The sequence below is a fragment of the Nesoenas mayeri genome, assembly GCF_963082525.1.
Source record: "Nesoenas mayeri genome assembly, chromosome: 12".
Classification (NCBI taxonomy): domain Eukaryota; kingdom Metazoa; phylum Chordata; class Aves; order Columbiformes; family Columbidae; genus Nesoenas; species Nesoenas mayeri.
Genome location: NC_137547.1, coordinates 13,381,790 through 13,397,747, shown reverse-complemented (window position 1 = coordinate 13,397,747; position 15,958 = coordinate 13,381,790). Strand labels below are relative to the sequence as shown.

At 64.4% G+C, this 15,958-nt stretch overlaps 3 protein-coding genes across 4 annotated transcripts; all 3 read right to left on the bottom strand.

Moving 5' to 3' along the window:
- Nucleotides 1–209: 209 nt before the first annotated feature.
- LDHD (lactate dehydrogenase D) lies at nucleotides 210–3,540 on the bottom strand (the record flags this gene model as incomplete). The annotated part of the gene is made up of 10 exons (XM_080352009.1): nucleotides 3,475–3,540; nucleotides 3,229–3,341; nucleotides 2,827–2,968; nucleotides 2,577–2,718; nucleotides 1,881–2,040; nucleotides 1,613–1,812; nucleotides 1,403–1,531; nucleotides 816–943; nucleotides 458–735; nucleotides 210–375 (listed from the first exon to the last, which is right to left on the bottom strand). The coding sequence occupies exons 1-10, from the start codon at nucleotides 3,535–3,537 to the stop codon at nucleotides 210–212; spliced, it is 1,521 nt and encodes a 506-aa protein (XP_080208135.1). The 5' UTR covers nucleotides 3,538–3,540.
- Nucleotides 3,541–4,112: 572 nt separating this feature from the next.
- On the bottom strand, nucleotides 4,113–6,331 carry LOC308045107 (chymotrypsinogen B-like; the record flags this gene model as incomplete). Its single annotated transcript, XM_080352200.1, has 7 exons — nucleotides 4,113–4,274; nucleotides 4,349–4,482; nucleotides 4,740–4,920; nucleotides 5,688–5,766; nucleotides 5,855–5,934; nucleotides 6,039–6,142; nucleotides 6,262–6,331. 7 exons carry the CDS (start codon nucleotides 6,329–6,331, stop codon nucleotides 4,113–4,115), a joined length of 810 nt encoding a protein of 269 aa, XP_080208326.1.
- Nucleotides 6,332–9,091: 2,760 nt separating this feature from the next.
- Nucleotides 9,092–15,317, bottom strand: BCAR1 (BCAR1 scaffold protein, Cas family member; the record flags this gene model as incomplete). Of its 2 annotated transcripts, XM_080352154.1 has the most annotated exons (7): nucleotides 9,092–9,607; nucleotides 9,935–10,024; nucleotides 10,232–11,380; nucleotides 11,856–11,960; nucleotides 12,146–12,307; nucleotides 13,608–14,306; nucleotides 15,306–15,317. In XM_080352154.1, the coding sequence occupies 7 exons, from the start codon at nucleotides 15,315–15,317 to the stop codon at nucleotides 9,092–9,094; spliced, it is 2,733 nt and encodes a 910-aa protein (XP_080208280.1). The 2 variants fall into 2 exon arrangements, with proteins under 2 accessions (XP_080208280.1, XP_080208279.1); XM_080352153.1 differs by lacking the exon at nucleotides 15,306–15,317 and having other exon boundaries at nucleotides 13,608–14,366.
- Between the last annotated feature and the right edge of the window lie 641 nt (nucleotides 15,318–15,958).

The following is a 15,958-nucleotide window of genomic DNA, read 5'->3' as shown; positions in this document are numbered from 1 at the left end:
AGGGACCCCAGGGAGGGGCTGAGGTGTCCTGTCCCCCCCGAAAAACATGATGGTGCATAGAGGCCGTGGGTGCAAAGGGGTTTATTTGGGATCCTCAAGCCACGGAGGTGGGGACAGGGAGTTCAGGGGAACAAGGACAGGGTACTCTGGTTACCCCAGCCATGACTCTGGGGGGCTGCCCCCCGCACTGGAGGGGTGCCGGTGCCCCCTCAGAGCACCTTGCCGGGGTTCATGAGGTTGTGTGGGTCCAGCGCAGCCTTGATGCACCGCAGGGTGTCCAGCCCCTCCGGGCCCAGCTCCTCCAGCAGCAGCGCCCGCTTGCCCAGCCCCACGCCATGCTCCCCGGTGCAGGTGCCCCCCGCCGCCAGCGCCCGCCTGCATGGGGAGGGGTGTCAGGGCGTGGAACAGGGACATCTGTCCATCCATCCCTGTCCCCCCAGGGCGTTCCTGTCCCCACCTGCCCAGGCGCTGGGTGAAGGCGTGGACGCGCTGCGCCTCGGCCGGGTCCTGGCGGTTGAAGACGAGGATGCAGTGGAAGTTGCCGTCACCCACGTGTCCCACCATGGGGCCTGCAGAGCTGTGGGTCAGGTGGGGGATGGCAGGGAGGACAGCAGCCCCCACAACCGAAACCCTGCCCCGCTGACCGGTGAGGCTGGAGTCCTGCAGGTCCTTCTTGGTCTCCACCACTACGTCAGGCAGGCGGGAGATGGGCACACAGACGTCCGTGGAGTAGCCCTGGGGAAGGCAGAGCCATGGTGCCTGCAGTTCCACAGGGTGCTGCCACCATTGTCCTCAGCCCTGTGCCTGTCCCTCACCTGGCAGCCAGGCCGCAGGGCCAGGGCAGCGTACCAGGCACTATGGCGCATGTCCCAGAGCCGCCCGCGCTCCTCCGGCTCCTCCGCCCAGGCCAGGCCGGAGCCACCGTTCAGCCGCACAATCTCCTCTGCCAGCAGCCAGGAGCCCTGGAACGGGGCCTGGCCGGGACCCACAGCAGCCCCGGGCACCCAGACCCCCAGTCCCTATCCTGGGCATCCATCCCACACCTCAGGACATTGCTGCCCCTGCTCCTGGGCACCCACCCCTCATCCCAGGACACCCCTGGTTTCTCCCATCCCTTGTATATGAGCACCCATTCACATCCACAGGACACCCCCAGGATAGTGGTCCCCCTGTCCCTCGTCCTGGTGACCCCAAGGTCCTCCAGTCCCTTGCCCTGGGCACCCATGCCTCATCCCAGAACCATATCATGGTCCCCCAGCACTGTCCTTCACACCTGAACACCCCAGTCACCCCATTCCATCCCTGAGTCCTTGGGGCATCCCAGCAGCCCCCCTAGCCCAAGCACCCATCGCTGGCTCTGGGACCCCCAATCCCCTGGTCCCTGTGCTGATGCGATCCCTACCCGCCTGCTGCTGCTGCTCGGCCAGGCTGTGCCGGGAGCCGTGGAGCTCCAGAAGAAGCAGGGGCGCCTCTGGCAGCTCCAGTCCACTGAAGCGGCCACAAGCACCCACCATCACCTCATCCAGGAACTCTGGGCAAAAGGAGGTAGCACTGGGCACCCATGCAGACCCTGGATCCCTGGCCAGTCCCACCACCAGCCCCTGGCACCCACCGATGCGGGCCACAGGCATGGCAGCCTGCAGCACCTGGACAGTGCAGTCCACAGCTGCCCGCACGCTGGGGAAGGTGGCAATGGTGGCAGCGGTGGCCTCGGGCAGCGGGTGCAGGCGCAGCGTGGCCTGCGTCAGGAAGCCCAGGGTGCCCTCGGAGCCCACGAAGAGGGATGTCAGGTCATAGCCAGCCGCCCGCTTCCTGCACGGGGCTGGTGAGCAGGTGCCCAGGCAGCCCCTCACCCAGCCCGGCCCGGCCCCTGTGCCCACCTGGGCTGGCGCCCGGGGCCGGCGGTGTGGAACAGGCGCCCGTCCGGCAGCACCACGCGCAGGTTGAGGACATTGGGCCGCATGGTGCCGTAGCACACGGCGTTGGTGCCTGACGCGCCCGTGGCTGCCATGCCGCACAGCGAGGCATCTGCCCCAGGGTCTACAGGGGTGGGTAAGGGTAGGGGACCGGGTTGGGGATGGGATGGGTGGCTGGCACAGGGATGTGGCCACAGGACATCCCCACGGGACCCTGCAATGCACCCAGCATTGCACCCAGCCAGCACCCTGGGAGCCTGTCCCCGTGGCAGCCCCAGTGTGCCCACTATGGGGACCCCAGCGCCCCTGGGACCACAGCACACCCATGGGTACCCCCAGCACATCTGGGACAACTGCATCCCCAGTCACATGAGGATCTCAGCACCCCTGGGACAACAGAACAGCCAAGGGACCTCCCAGCACCTCTGGTAACATGCCAAACCCGGGGCACGCCCCTCCGACCCCAGCACCGCAGGCCCTTGGACACCCCCATCCCCCAGGGGACCCCAGCACTCTTGGGACCCCAGCACCCTTAGCCCCATGAACACACCCAGTATCCCCAGTGCTCCCAGCACCACAGGCATTCCCAGCACTCCCAGCGCTGCCACCCCCAGCCCAGGGTTCCCTGGCTATTCCCTGGTGCCCCAGCACCCATAGTACCGACTGGGAACCAGAGCCCAGTGCCACGCAGGTAGCTGTTGAGGGCCTTGCGGGTGACACCAGGCTCCACCGCCACCGAGAAGTCCTCAAGGCTCAGCTCTGTGATGGCATCCATGCGGCTCAGGTCAAAGCAGACGCCACCCTGGCATGAGGACACCAGTGTGGCTGGGCATGGCCAAGCACTGAGAAGCCCTGGGCAGGGTGCAGGCAGGGGGTGCAAGGGTGTTGGGGTGTTGGGTGGTCCTGGTACCTGCACAGCATTGACGCCGCCCTCGAGGCCGGTGCCAGTGCCAAAGGGCACCATGGGCACGTGGCAGCGGTGACAGAGTGCTGCCAGCTCCTGCACCTGCCCCACCGCCTGGGGCCACACCACGGCGTCCGGGGGTGCACAGCTGGGGGACATGGTGGCACCGCTGCCCCAGGGAGCTTCCCAGACCCTTCCACTCCCGAGAGCCTTCATCTCCCCGGAGCCTCCACCTCCCCAGTCCCTTCCCCTCCCCACCCTCCTTCCCCGTCCCATGACTGTTCCCCACCCCGCACCCTTCCTCTCCCCGGGACCCTTCCCCATGGCCATTCCTCTCCCCAGGACCCTTCCTCTTCCCAGCCCCTTCCCCCCCAGCCCCATCCCGGGGGTCCCAGCCCAGGCACCCACGCGTGCATGGACTCGTCGTGGCCGTGCTGCTCCCGCACCGCCATGGCCGTGGAGACGTTGGGGCCCCCGACCACGGCCCTCAGGGCTTCCACAAAGTCAGGGGGCAGCGGGTGCTGCGGCGGGAGTGAGACCCCGGTCAGGGCAAGGGCAGGAGGGTCCGGCCCGGGGGGCCCAGGACCCCCGCCCATGCCAGGGTCCCTGGCCCTCCATGCCCACCGGGCTCCCTGTGTCTCCGCCCGGTCCCACCTGAGAGCAGCAGCTCCGTCGCCCCAGGGCCCCTCTGAGCCCCAGCACCCGCCGCAGGGCCATGCTGGGGACCAAGCGCCCGGCCAGCACCGGGACTGGGCCGCTGCCCCCGCGCGGACCCGCCCCGTCCCCTCCCGCCGGCACCGCCACGTTAAGGTGGCTCCGGCTGTCGGGGCCGCAGGGCTGGGACACGGGTGCCCTCACTGCCGAGGGTTCCTGTGTTCCGTGCCTAGCCAGGTGCCACCACACCTCTGGCCTTGTTCCCACGTGCCCACACACCTCACCAGGTGTCCCTGTAACTGTCCTTGCCCACCATATCTATCCAGGTGTCCCCACACCCAGCCAGGTGTATCCATACGTGACCTTGTTCCTGCATGTCCACCCACGTGTCACCATGCCAGGTCACATCCCCCCGTCCCACCGGCCAGGTGTTCCCAACCAGGCAGGAGTCACCACGCCTCCAGTCACGCTGGCTAGGTGTCCCCATGCCTGGAAAAATGTCCCCATGCCCACTGCATGCTCCTGTCCCCAGCCATGTGTCCTCCAGCCATCCAGCTGTCCCAGACCTCCCATCTCCCCCGCCCTGGTGCCGCAGCAAGGAGGCAGTGTGGTGGGGATGACAGTATTTATTGCCGGCCTCAGTTGGCCTCCAGGATGGAGTTGATCCAGGGGCGGAGCGCGGTGACACGGGCATAGACAGCGGGTATGCTGGGGCTGCAGGTGCTGCTGCCCCAAGAGACGATGCCCACCAGGGTCCAGATGCCATTCTTCTGACACACCAGTGGGCCCCCGGAGTCGCCCTGCAGGCAGCTGGTGAGGGCAGGGGCTGGGGACAAAGGGGGAGCAGGGGCGGGGAGGGGCTGGGGGCACTTACATTGCAGGAGGAGGCACCATCAGCACCGGCACACACCATCACATCGCTGATGCGGAACCCCCAGTACTCCTTGCACTGCGCGTTGCTGAGCAGGGGCAGGGCCACCTGCTGCAGCACCGCCGGTGTCGACGAGGCTATGGGCGAATGGGGTGGCATCAGCGCCCACAGAACACCAGGAGCCCCAGGGACAGGGATGGGGACAGGGATGAGGACGAGGATGAGGACAAGGATCGGGATGAGGATGGGCATATATCAGGTATGGGGATTGGGCATGGTTATTAGGATGGGGTTTGGGGATGAGGATGGTTACGAGGATAGAGATGAAGATGAGGATGGGCATGCAGATGAGGACAGGGATGGGGGTGAGGATGGGAACAGGAAGTTGCGGTACCATTGGGGTCAGTGAGCCCCCAGCCAGTGGTGACACAGGTCAAGCCTGCTGAGAAGTTTTCAGTGGCCTGGGGCAGGCAGACGGGTGACACAGTGGCAGACAGCTGGGCAGGGGTGGCCAGTTTGATCAGGGTGATGTCGTTGCGGATGGTCAGCATGTTGAACTTGGGGTTCTTGAAGACCTGGAGCAGGTGGCAACATTCCCAGTGGCCACACCCCTGGCCAGGGCACTGGGGACTCTACAGGGACTGTGGGGATTGTTGGGGACCCCAGGGACTGAAAATAACCCTGGGGAGTGATGGGGATCCCAGGGAATTGCCCTGTGGGTCCTGGGCTGATAGGGTCCCTGGGATGCAGATCCCAGTCCCTGGGGCAGAGGGGAGCAGCGACACACAGCAGTGATTCACAGGGACCCCAGGGGACCCCCAGGGTAGCAAACCCCAAATCCCTGTCTGAGGTGCCCGCAGAAAGGAGGTGACAACCCCAGGCACTGACAGCTGCCAGGGAGCAGGGGACATACCCCAACATTCCAGACAACAGGGCCAGCAAGGAGCCCACATCCCATCCCATGTTGCTGGTGGTCAGGGATTTGGGGGCTGCTCAGGGCCCCACAGGGCATCCTCCAGCCCAGGGGCACTGGGGAGCAGCAACACACCCAGGTCATATCACCCACAGGGACTGATGTGGACCCTGGGTTCCTCATCCCGATCCCTTGGGGATTCTGGGGATGGGGTCCCAACCCTTGGGATGAGGGGGAGCAGAGATAGCCCAGGACAACCAAGCCCAGGGATGTGGGGCACCATGCACACCCTGGGGGACCTGACCCTCAGGATAAGGGGACCAGGGAGCCCCTGGGGACTCGCTCCCAGGACAAGGGGGGCCTAGACAGCAGGGCTCCCTGTGGTGGCTGTGGGACCCCACAGGCACATGGCCCCTATGCCGGTAGTACCTTCTTGATGGTCAGCCTCTGCTCATCAGGGGAAGGTGAGTCCTGGTCATAAGCACCAACCACCACGGTGTCAGTGGTCCTGGGCACAGATAGACGCTGAGCACCACACACAGGGATGGGGACCCTGTGCACAGCCCCAGGCTGCTGGCAGCAGAGCTGGTGCCTACCTGACGCCGCAGTGTGCAGCAGTGACCACCCAGTTCTCACTGATCAGCGACCCACCGCAGAAGTGGAAGCCGTTGTTGCGCTGGTGGGGAGAGCTGCCGTCAGCTCCTGGCACCGCTGGCACCACCGCTGGGGTGCTCTGTGCCTGGCCCCTGACCCAGCACCCAGCCCCCTGCGGGCACTCACCTGGAGGGACACCTGCCATGGCCAGGATCCTGGTACCGCTGGCTCCCCGTTGACGATGCGGTTGTAGCCATGGATGATGGGTGCAATGGCAGGCACACCGCAGCCTGCAGGGCACAGGCAGCCGTGGAACAAAGGCTCCAGCCACCCCAGCCCCATGTTCCCCCCCATCCCATCACCCTTCCAAGCCCCTTGCCCGCCCGCTGAGCCCCATGGCTCCACATACTCGCCAGGGAGAGGGTGGCACGGGCAGAGCCCGCCAGCACCAGGCAGCTCAGCAGCCACAGCAGAGCCATTGTTGCTTGTGGGGACAGACCCTGCCTGGGGCTCAGCACCTCTTATACCCACCGCTGACCTTGCTGCCACAGCCTTGGGAGATAGCATGGCACCCGGCACAGTGCCTGGATAAGGCCTGGGAGTGCAGCAGCTGGAGCTGGTGGCCTTGGCCAGGGCTGTGGGTCTGCACTGGTGGGTGCCGGCTTCATCGTGCCCCTTGGTCTGGCACACGGGGTGGGCTGTCACCAGATCAAGGGGTGGTTGAGGTTAGAAGGACTTCGGGGTCAGGACACCTGTCCAGGTGGAGAGACACAGACCAGGCATGGGAACAACTGTCTGGGTTTGCTGACCCCTGGCCAAGGAGGGCAGGTGGCTTGGGGACATGCGGACTCCCCTGGGGATACCTGAGCAAGGCAGGGGCACATGGCCAGGTGCAGGGACACCTGAGCAGGCTCATGGATACCTGGCTGTACACCACATATGGGAACATGTGGCCTGCCATAGGGACATCTGGCTGGGGAGTTGGGGACATGACCTGGGACTGGATCATGTGGCCTGGCATGAGGACACCTGGGTGGGAATGTGGAGATAAGGTCAGGTATGGAGACACCTGGTCAGGTGTGTAGACGCATAGGTACAAGGCCAGGTGTGGTGACAACTGTTGAGGTGTGGGACACCTGGCACAAGTGCCAGAGCACATGAACCCCCGATGGGGAGGGGACCCGTGTTCCAGCCGTGACAGCTGGAGCCACCTTAACGTGGCAATGGCGGTGCCGATGGGAGGGGACAGGCAGGGCCAGCGGAGCGGGTGAGCGTCCTGGTGGGGCGTTTGGTCCCCAGCCTGGCCCTGCAGTGGGTGCTGGGGCTGCTGGGACCCTGGAGCGCTGGAGCTGCTGCTCCCAGGTGGGACTGGGGACACACGGGCCGGACTCTGCTGCCCTCACACTGGGACAGCGGGGAAGCAGCTGGGGAGCCCTGAGCTGGGAGTGGGGGCACTCGGGGTGCTGGGTGTGCCCATGGGGCCAAGGGTGCAGCAGTGCTGCCTATGGGGCTGTGGCTGCCGTGGTCCCAGGACATGGACAAGGTGATGGTTGGTGCCTGTGGCCACTTCAACAAGCTGGAGCTGCCAGCAGCACCCACGCTCCTCCTGGAGCCCCCCGGCTCCTGGCACAGCCAGGCCAAGCAGCAGCAACAGGCAGCATGGGGATGGTGATAATAAGAGAGACAAGGTGCCTAGGGTTGGGTAAGCCATGGTGGCACCCATGGACAAGGGACAGATGCCCAGGAACAAGGGATGAGAGGGGGATGGACACCCTAGGCTGCAGCAAGGCTGTGTTGGACCCCCACAAACTCATGAACCCCGGCAAGGTGCTCTGAAGGGACACCAGCAAACAGCCAGTCTGGGGGGTGACAGCCCCTCAGAGTCAGGGCCGGGGTAACCACACTACCCTGTCCTTTTTCCTCAACCCCCCCCCAGCCCCACCCCTGTGGGACAGGGACACCAAACAAACCCCTTTGCATCTGCAGACTCCATGCACTGTGTCTTTTGGGGGGACAGAATCACAGACAGGTTGGGGTTGGAAGGGACCTCTGGAGATCATCTAGTTCAACCCATCTGCTAAAGCAGGTTCACCAGAGCAGATCACACATAAACACATTCAGGCAGGTTTTGAATGTCTCCAGAGAAGGAGATTCCACAACCTCTCTGCGCAGCCTGTTCCAGAGCTCTGGCACCCTCAGAGTAAATAAGTTTCTCCTCATATTCAGATTGAAGCTCCTGTGCTTCAGCCTGTGCCCATTGCCCCTCATCCTATCATTGGGCACCACTGAAAAGAGTCTGGTCCCATCCTCTCGATACCCACCTTTGAGATAATCAGCATAAATAAGATCCCCTCTAAGCCTGCTCTTGTCCAGAACAGACCCAGCTCTCTCAGCCTTTTCCTTGTAAAACAGGGTACACCAGCCCCCCACAAGGGGGTCTCTCCCCACAGCACGTACACACAGACATCCAGGAGACAATGGGGGCTTCTAGGCAAATCTTTATGCTGCTGGGGGGACAGGGGGCTGAGTCTGGGGAGACAGGGAGGGCGCAGGGCTGCAACTCTGTAGCTCCAGGAACCAGCAGAAGCTTCCCCTGCATTCAAAAGGCACCAATTTCAGTTTGTGGTTCAGTTGGAGCTGGTAGAATGGCAAAACCCAAGACATGAGAACACCCAAGTCAGGCTCCTCCTGCCCCTTAACCCCCCCCCCATCATCCCCCACCCCCTGGGGACCCTCATCCACAGCCTCCAGTGCACAGGGGGACAGGACAACCCATCTCTGCCTCACTGTCACTATGAGGGGTGGCTTCCACATCATTAAAATCTGCTGACTACCAGAGACTGGGCCCCCCGAGTGCACAGGCCCCGAGAGTGCAGCAGCCACAGCACCACCCCAAATCGCCGGGCGTACCCCTATCTTGATTCAACAGGGACATGGCCCCACAGCCTCCAGGCCGGCTTTGTATGGAGAGAGGACAGGGAGGAGGGAGTGGGCATGAATCCACCTCCCAGCTTTGCTTCATGAAGGGCACAGCTCCAAAATCAATCCTTGGAAGAAGAGGAACAGGGATGACGGCCACAGCCCCTCACCCCACTACCAGCAGAGCCCCAGCCCCTGGTGCGCGTAGGAGTCTCTATGTACATGTCCGCTTACACCCGGCAGAGAGGGCTCTTGTGGAGGGGGGTGCATATCTGAGGACAGGGTGGGGGCCATGGGGAGGGGACAGCAGCCCCAGGCCATTACATGGCTGCCAGCTGGCCCAGCACCATCTTGAACTGCTGTGTGCTGTTAGCAAGGTCCTTGACACGCTCCATCATGTCTTTAGAGGCGGCAGGAGAAGGGTAGTGGAGGGCGGCCGCCTTGGTGGTCACGACGATCTCCTTGAGCATCTCACAGAGGAGGTTGCTGTAGTGCATCACCTTGTGCTGGACATCCTGGGCCTTGGCCTGGCGGGACAGCGTGTCCCCGATGAAGACGAGCTTGTGGGCACTGAGGATGACAAACTTGCTGTGCGCCACAAAGATCTTGGGGGGCTGGTTGGTACTGACGGCAGTGAAAAAGGCGTCAACGGCATTGGTAAGCGTAGTGAGGTTGGCCTCGCACTGCTCCAGGTAGAAGAGGAGGAGCTGGCGGTCGGCGGGACACAAGGTCCCCCCACCCCGCGTGGGGCCGTAGTGCTGGGGGGGACTCCAGTTGGACAGGTCATTGTCGATGGGGCGCGTCACCTCCTGCTCCAGCCGCTCGAACTGCTTCAGCTGCGGGAGGGAAAGGCGTGAAGGAGGACAGCCATCGAGCCAGCCCCACTCCCCTCCATGGAGCCACCAGCATGGGTGGCCATGGCCACCGGTCCTGTGACAGCTGTGCCCCACAAACATCAGCAAGGGACAGTGACAGCTTCAGGACAGCTGTGCCAAGCTCCTCTCCAGGAGCAAGGCACCAGCGTCCCTCTCTGCCGGCATGAGGGGTGAGCCAGAACCCACCATGGGGACAGCCACGCAAGAGGAGACCATGGTCCAGATGGGTGGCAGGGTGTACAAGGGGAGCAAGATCCAAACCCCTGCTGCCCACCACAGTTCCGTTACCTGCTGGTGCTCCAGCTGGTCCTTGCTCTGCCGGATGATGTTGCCTTTCTCCAATAGCTCCTTCTGGGTCTTCTCAAACTCCTCCTTGCCCTGCAGGGAAGGAAGGGGAGTGACATGAGGGTCAGCAATACCAGCCTTGCCAGGAGCGAGCCCCCGCCTGCCCTGGGACACCCCTGGTCCCCACAGTCCTCAGGCTGGATGTGGCAGAAGCACTGCCACAGTCAGAGCTGCCCCTGTGCTGGGGAGCCACCAGCACAAAACCCACCCATGAGGAGCAGTCTCCTCGCCTGCGCCCACCTGGAGATGGACGTAGTCGTAATCCTCCATCCAGCCGCTCTCGCTGTTTTCATAGGGCCCGTCGGGTGACTCCTGGGCCAGCAGCTTGGGTGGGGAGGGCAGGGGCCGGGACTGGATGCTACTGGTCTTGTCGGAGGGGTGAGGGGGCCCGTGGCCGCCACTCTCCGCCGCCGGCTTTGTCCGTTTGAAGAGGAGGGAGGCATTGCCGTGCAGGAAGGAGGCCAACTGCTTGGTGTCATCGGGCACGCCACGCGAGTGCATGACAAAGTGCTCCAGGTCGTCCGTGCCTGGCTTGCCACCAGCCAGGGCGCTTGGGGCCCAGTGGCAAGCGTCCAACGCTTGGCCGTGCCGTGCCAGGGCCTGGTAAACCTCCTCCATCTTCTGCAGCTGCTTGCTGAGCTTGGCGTAGAGGGAACGGTCAGAGGCCTGGGCGGCATTGCCCACTGCCCCCCGAGCAAACTCCAGCAGGTCCCGGAGGGCTGTCCGGACACCCTCGGCCGCCCCACGGATGCTGGCGGCATTGGCCTCCATGTGCTCGGGGCTGCGCCAGTTGGCACCAATGAAGGACATGAGGTAGGAGACGGCACCGCCGACACCATGCTGGAGTTTTGCCAGCGTCTCCATAGCAGCATCCAAGTCCAGGGAGAACTCCCTGCCGGCTCCCTTGGCCGGTTCCTTCACGGGCACCACATCCAGGGAGGATGTGGAGATGTTGCTGCGGGTGCTGCCTGTGCTGGAGGCCGAGAGGCGCTTGGTGTCGGTGCCCTTGGCCTCGCGGTCCACTTGTGGTGGAACATCATAGATGTACTCTCCCTCCAGGTCCAGGGAGCCCTTGCCCGGAGCATGCAAGTCACGGGGCACATCGTACACCTCCTGAGAGGGGAAGGCTGACCCCCCCAGCTTCTTGAGGCTGGGAGGCACGTCATAGATCTCATGGGAGAGTGGCAGCTCAGGGGCACCTTTCCCAGCCACCGGTGGCACATCATAGACATCCTCAGGCAAGTAGGGCTCCTGCTGGGCCAGGATGAGGGGGTGGCGGGAGGGGTCGAAGACTTTCTGCTTGGCGAAGGCGGGGGGCACATCGTAGGTCTCCTCCCGTGCTGGGCCATCCGGCACATCCTTGCTCACCGACGGGGGGACATCGTACACCTGCAAGGGCAGAGGTGAGCACTGTCAGTGTCACGGGGAGAGCCAGCCTGGGTCATGCATGGACACGCGGGTGGGTTATGCTGTACTGTGGTGCACATAAGCACCAGCTTCAGGCGCTTAAGACTGTGCTGGGTGTGCAACAGGAAGGAGTCATGCACCCCCTGGGCACCCCTGATCCCAGGGGGGCTGCCACAGCCCTGCTGCAGCACCACCAACCTCCCATGTCCCATTCAGGGCAGGAATCACAAAATCCTAGAGCAGCCCACATTGGAATGGATCTGGAAAAATCATCTGGTCCAGCCTCATTCTCTAGATAAGACGATATAGCACCCTGTCCCCCCACCTCTTGAAAGCCTCCAGTGCCAGAGACACCACCACATCCCCTGGGGAGGCTGTTTCAGTGAATAATTGTTTTCACTGTAAAATGTGTCTTTTTGTTATATGGAGAAGCTGAGAGCTTCCCAGCAGCACTTACAGTTTGGTGCAGGTTCTTCTCCACGCTGGGGGGCACGTCATAGATCTCCTGCCCTGGGTCTTGACCATTGGGACCCTTAACAGCCATTGGGGGAGTGTCATAGACCTGGAAAGGGGGGACATGGTGACGTAGGTGCCCAGCTCCCCCCAGGGACCGACTGGGAAGGATGAAGGCACCAGAAACAGCCTTGAGACCTATAATATGCCCAGCTTTGGGTGTAATTTGCCCAGATTTGGATCCCAGGCTGTGCCAGGGGATGGAGCCAGTGACAACCCCCTGCCCAGCCTCACCTCCTGGCTGAACTGACTCAGGACCCCTCCTCGGACAGGCGGTACATCGTAGATCTCCTGGGAGCCCACAGGCAGCAGGTGGCGAGGGATATCGTACTCATCCTGCTCACCCTTGGGGGAGTCGTACACGTAGACTTGTCCCACACGGGTGGGTACCAGCACCTGGCAAGGGGAAAAGAAACAATGTGGGCACCGCTGTGCATCCCCAGCCTGCCTCCCACTCCGCATCGTCCCCCCCAAAATGCAGCGATGGGGCTGGAGAGAGGATGGGTGCCGGATCCCGTACCAGACCATGCAGCACTGGGCAAACCGGTGCCCACAGGAGGGCGCTCCCCGGCCGGGCGTGCACGCTGCTCCCGGTGACGGGGGATGATATCACCGGTTATTTATAGCGGCGAGCCTCGGCGAGAGACAAAGCCCAGCCGGCACGGCCGTGGTGTGCAGAAGAGAACGGTCAATTTGGGCACTGAGCCGCGGGCAGGGATCTGCCAACGCCCTGCAGCAGATCCCTGCCCGCAGCTCGGTGCCCACCTTGCCATACCGTGGGGACACGAGACCAGTGGATAACCAAACCCAGAGGGTCATGGCACTCTGCCGAGCCGGTGCCAGGGGGTAAGAAGGGCTGAGCAACCAGGAGAGGTGCCAGGCAGGTTCTTCCTTTCTGGATGCTCCCAGTGCCCTGGCCATGATTTGGCAGCTGACCCCTCTGATCCCTCACTGCTCCTTCCCAGGGGTGTGAGTCACGGTAGCCTTCCCGGAAAACAAGATGCTGAAAGCACCTCACTCTCCTTCCCTGGGATGACGTGCCAGGGAAGGGGCAGAGCCAGGAGGAGCCTGGTGTCCAGGATGTAACCATTAGGCTGCCCCAGACAGGGCCACCACACCAGGATCCCCATGTTGGGGACAAATTGGTGGCTCGCCCTTGCCTCACCAGGAAACCCAACCAGCAAGCTCCCTAGCATGGCCAGGACATGCTGGAACCGGCTGCCTGCCCCTGTCTGCACTTCCAGGAGGAAGGAAACATCTCAGCATTGTGCTGGGTACCACAGGTTCCTCCATAGCTGCAGGGTCCAACCAAGAGGCACCCCAAGCAGCTCTGGGGTTACCAGCACCCCATGTCCACCCCAGGCATAGCTGCCGTGCCCTTGGTGACACCAGCAGAGCCCATGCAAGAGACTAAGAGGACCAAGGCACCAAACACAGTGCCAGCCCCAAGCTGGGTAGCCCACACCAAGCAGGGCACTTCAGCCACTGCAGGAATCCCTGTGTCACACCCACTCCTGCCAGGGACAGGGGGGAGGATACCCATGCACCCCCTGCAATGGGTGCAAGGACTTCTCACTCCAAGAGACAGTGGTGGGCAGATAAGCCAAAGCCTCACAGCCCTGGCACCCACTTACCACCGCAGGCCACAGAGCACACCACAAACATGCTGCCACCCCTCCCCATCCCCACATCCTACCTTTCCCTGGGGCTTGTGCCCTTCCCAGCCCCTCATGTCCAACGATGGGGGCACCTGGTAGATGTCTTGAGCCTGACTGGCCGAGGGAGGAACCTGGTAGACATCCTGAGGAGGGGTGGCAGAGCCTCCGGGGTACGCCTCTGCCGCTTGGCCCAGGGAGGGGGGCACTTGGTAGATCTCCTGGCCGGGGCTGGGGAACGCGTGAGGCGGCGTCTGCTTCGGGTAGGCGGGGGGCTGCTTAGCTGGGGCAGATGGAAACTGTCCGATGGGTGCTGAGCCCGGGTAGAGACCCTGCTGTCCCTTGCTGGGGACTGGCATCAGGTAGACGTTGTCCCCTTGGGGGGCATAAGGAGGATGCATGGGTGTGTACTGCGAGGCAGGCGACAGCGGGGTGTAGCCCCCTTGGTGGTGGTAAGGCAGAGCTGGCTGGGGCACCGCTGGCTGCGGCAGTGCCTGCCCCTGCGCCGGGCCGGGTGCTTGCTGCTGCTGCTGCTGCTGCTGCTTCTTGTCGTACATCCCCACCAGGATCTTGAGGCGGTTGCCGGGGACGATGCCCTGACGGCCATGGAGCGAGCAGAGCCACCAGCCATCCAGCCCCTGCGTGTTGCGTTCCAGCACCGTCATGATGTCGCCCTTGCGGAAGGAAAGCTCGTCCGGCGACTCGGCCACGTTGTCGTACAGCGCCTTGGCCAGCACGTTCTGTAAGAGAGCCCCGCGCCGGGGCGGTGAGCCGGGCCCCGCCGGCCGGTGGGGAGTCATCTCGGCGGAGAACGGTGCCCAGCACCGGGGTGCAGCCCTGCGGGCCGGGGGGCTTTGCCGAGCGGGTCCCACCGGCTGGATACCTCGGCTCCAGTCGCCTTTTCCTTCCCCGCTGGAGTTCAACCCATCCTTCCCGGAGGTGGTGCTAGGAAGGGGCTGGTCCCTTCCGCCTCCCCGGTTTCGGGGGGACCTCCTCTGCCCTTCCCTCCCCTTCCCGCCGCCGTTGGGGAGGAAGTGCCAGTGCGGTGAGTCAGCCGTAGCCATCGCCATCCCCATCCCCACGCCAATCGCCGCTGGGCCCCGGCCCCTTCCAGCCCACAGCGCCGAACATCCCCACGGCGGACACGGGCTGTGCCACGGCATCTCGCGGGGGCCACGGCACGGAGGCACCTGACAGAGCTCCCTGGCCTCTACCGGGACTCACCAGTGCCATGGCGGCGGTGGGACGGGCCGCAGCCCGCCGTGGGCTCCCCCCACCAGCCGGGATGGCGGGACGGGACCCGCCGGCTCTCCCGCCGCGGCCGGGCTCGGAGGGATCGGCTGCCCGCAGCTGCCGAGATCTCCTGCCTGCGGCCGGCAGGGAGACCAGGGCCTGCGGAGCCCCGTGGCCCCGGTGGGTCTCCGCGGGGGTCCCGGAGCGCCGTCGCCCGCCGGGCAGGGTGGTCGCGGCTGGGCCGAGGCCTCCCCGCCCCCCGCACGGCGGGGCCGAGCCAAGGTCACACGAGGGGGCCCGGCTGCCCCGGGGAGGCCCTGCCCGGGCGGGGGGTTGCGGCCTTCCTCATCCTCCTCCTCTACGCCGGGGCAAAGGCCGGTGGGGCCCCTCCGTGAGCCGTTACCTCGGGGCCCCCCGCCCTGCCTGGGATGGCCCACGCGTGTCCCCCCACACCCCCCGCGGGGAGGTTCCCTGCCCCCCCCCCCATCCCCGCGGCGGCCACTCACCAAGTAGTTCATCTTCCCGCGGGGCTGCTCCGGCCCTAGCGCCGGTCGGCCGGGGGCCGGGGCCGGGCCGGGGGCGGCGGGGCGGGCGGGCGGCGCGATCTCGGCGGCGGCGGCGCCGTAGGGATCATTATAGCGCGGTGCCCGCCCGGGCCCGGCGGCCCCGCCCGCCCCCATTGGCTGCGCCGCCCGGTGGGGGGCGGGGCTGCGCCGGGCGGGGGCGGGGCCAGGACGAGGGTGGGCGGGACCGGGACCGGGACCGGGACCGGGACCGGGACCGGGACCGGGACCGGGACCGGGACCGGGACCGGGACCGGGACCGGGACCGGGAGTGTAAAAGGGTGCAAAGGGTAACGGGGATGCAACGGGTGTGCAAAGGCTGATGGGGTTGCGAAGGATGAAAGGTGTGCAATGGGTGTGAAAAGGGCACACAAAAGGTGTGCTATGAGTGTGAAAAGGGTAAGGGGGGCAAAGAGTGTGCAAAGGGTAAAAGGTCTGTGACAGTGGTACAAATGATGTGTAATGGGTGTGCAGAGGATAATGAGTGTGCAAAGGGTAAAATGTGTCTGATGGGGTATGAAGGGCATGTAATGGGTGTGCAAAGGATAAAGGGCGTGCAATGAGTGTGCAAAGGGCAATGGGTGTGCAAAGAGTGT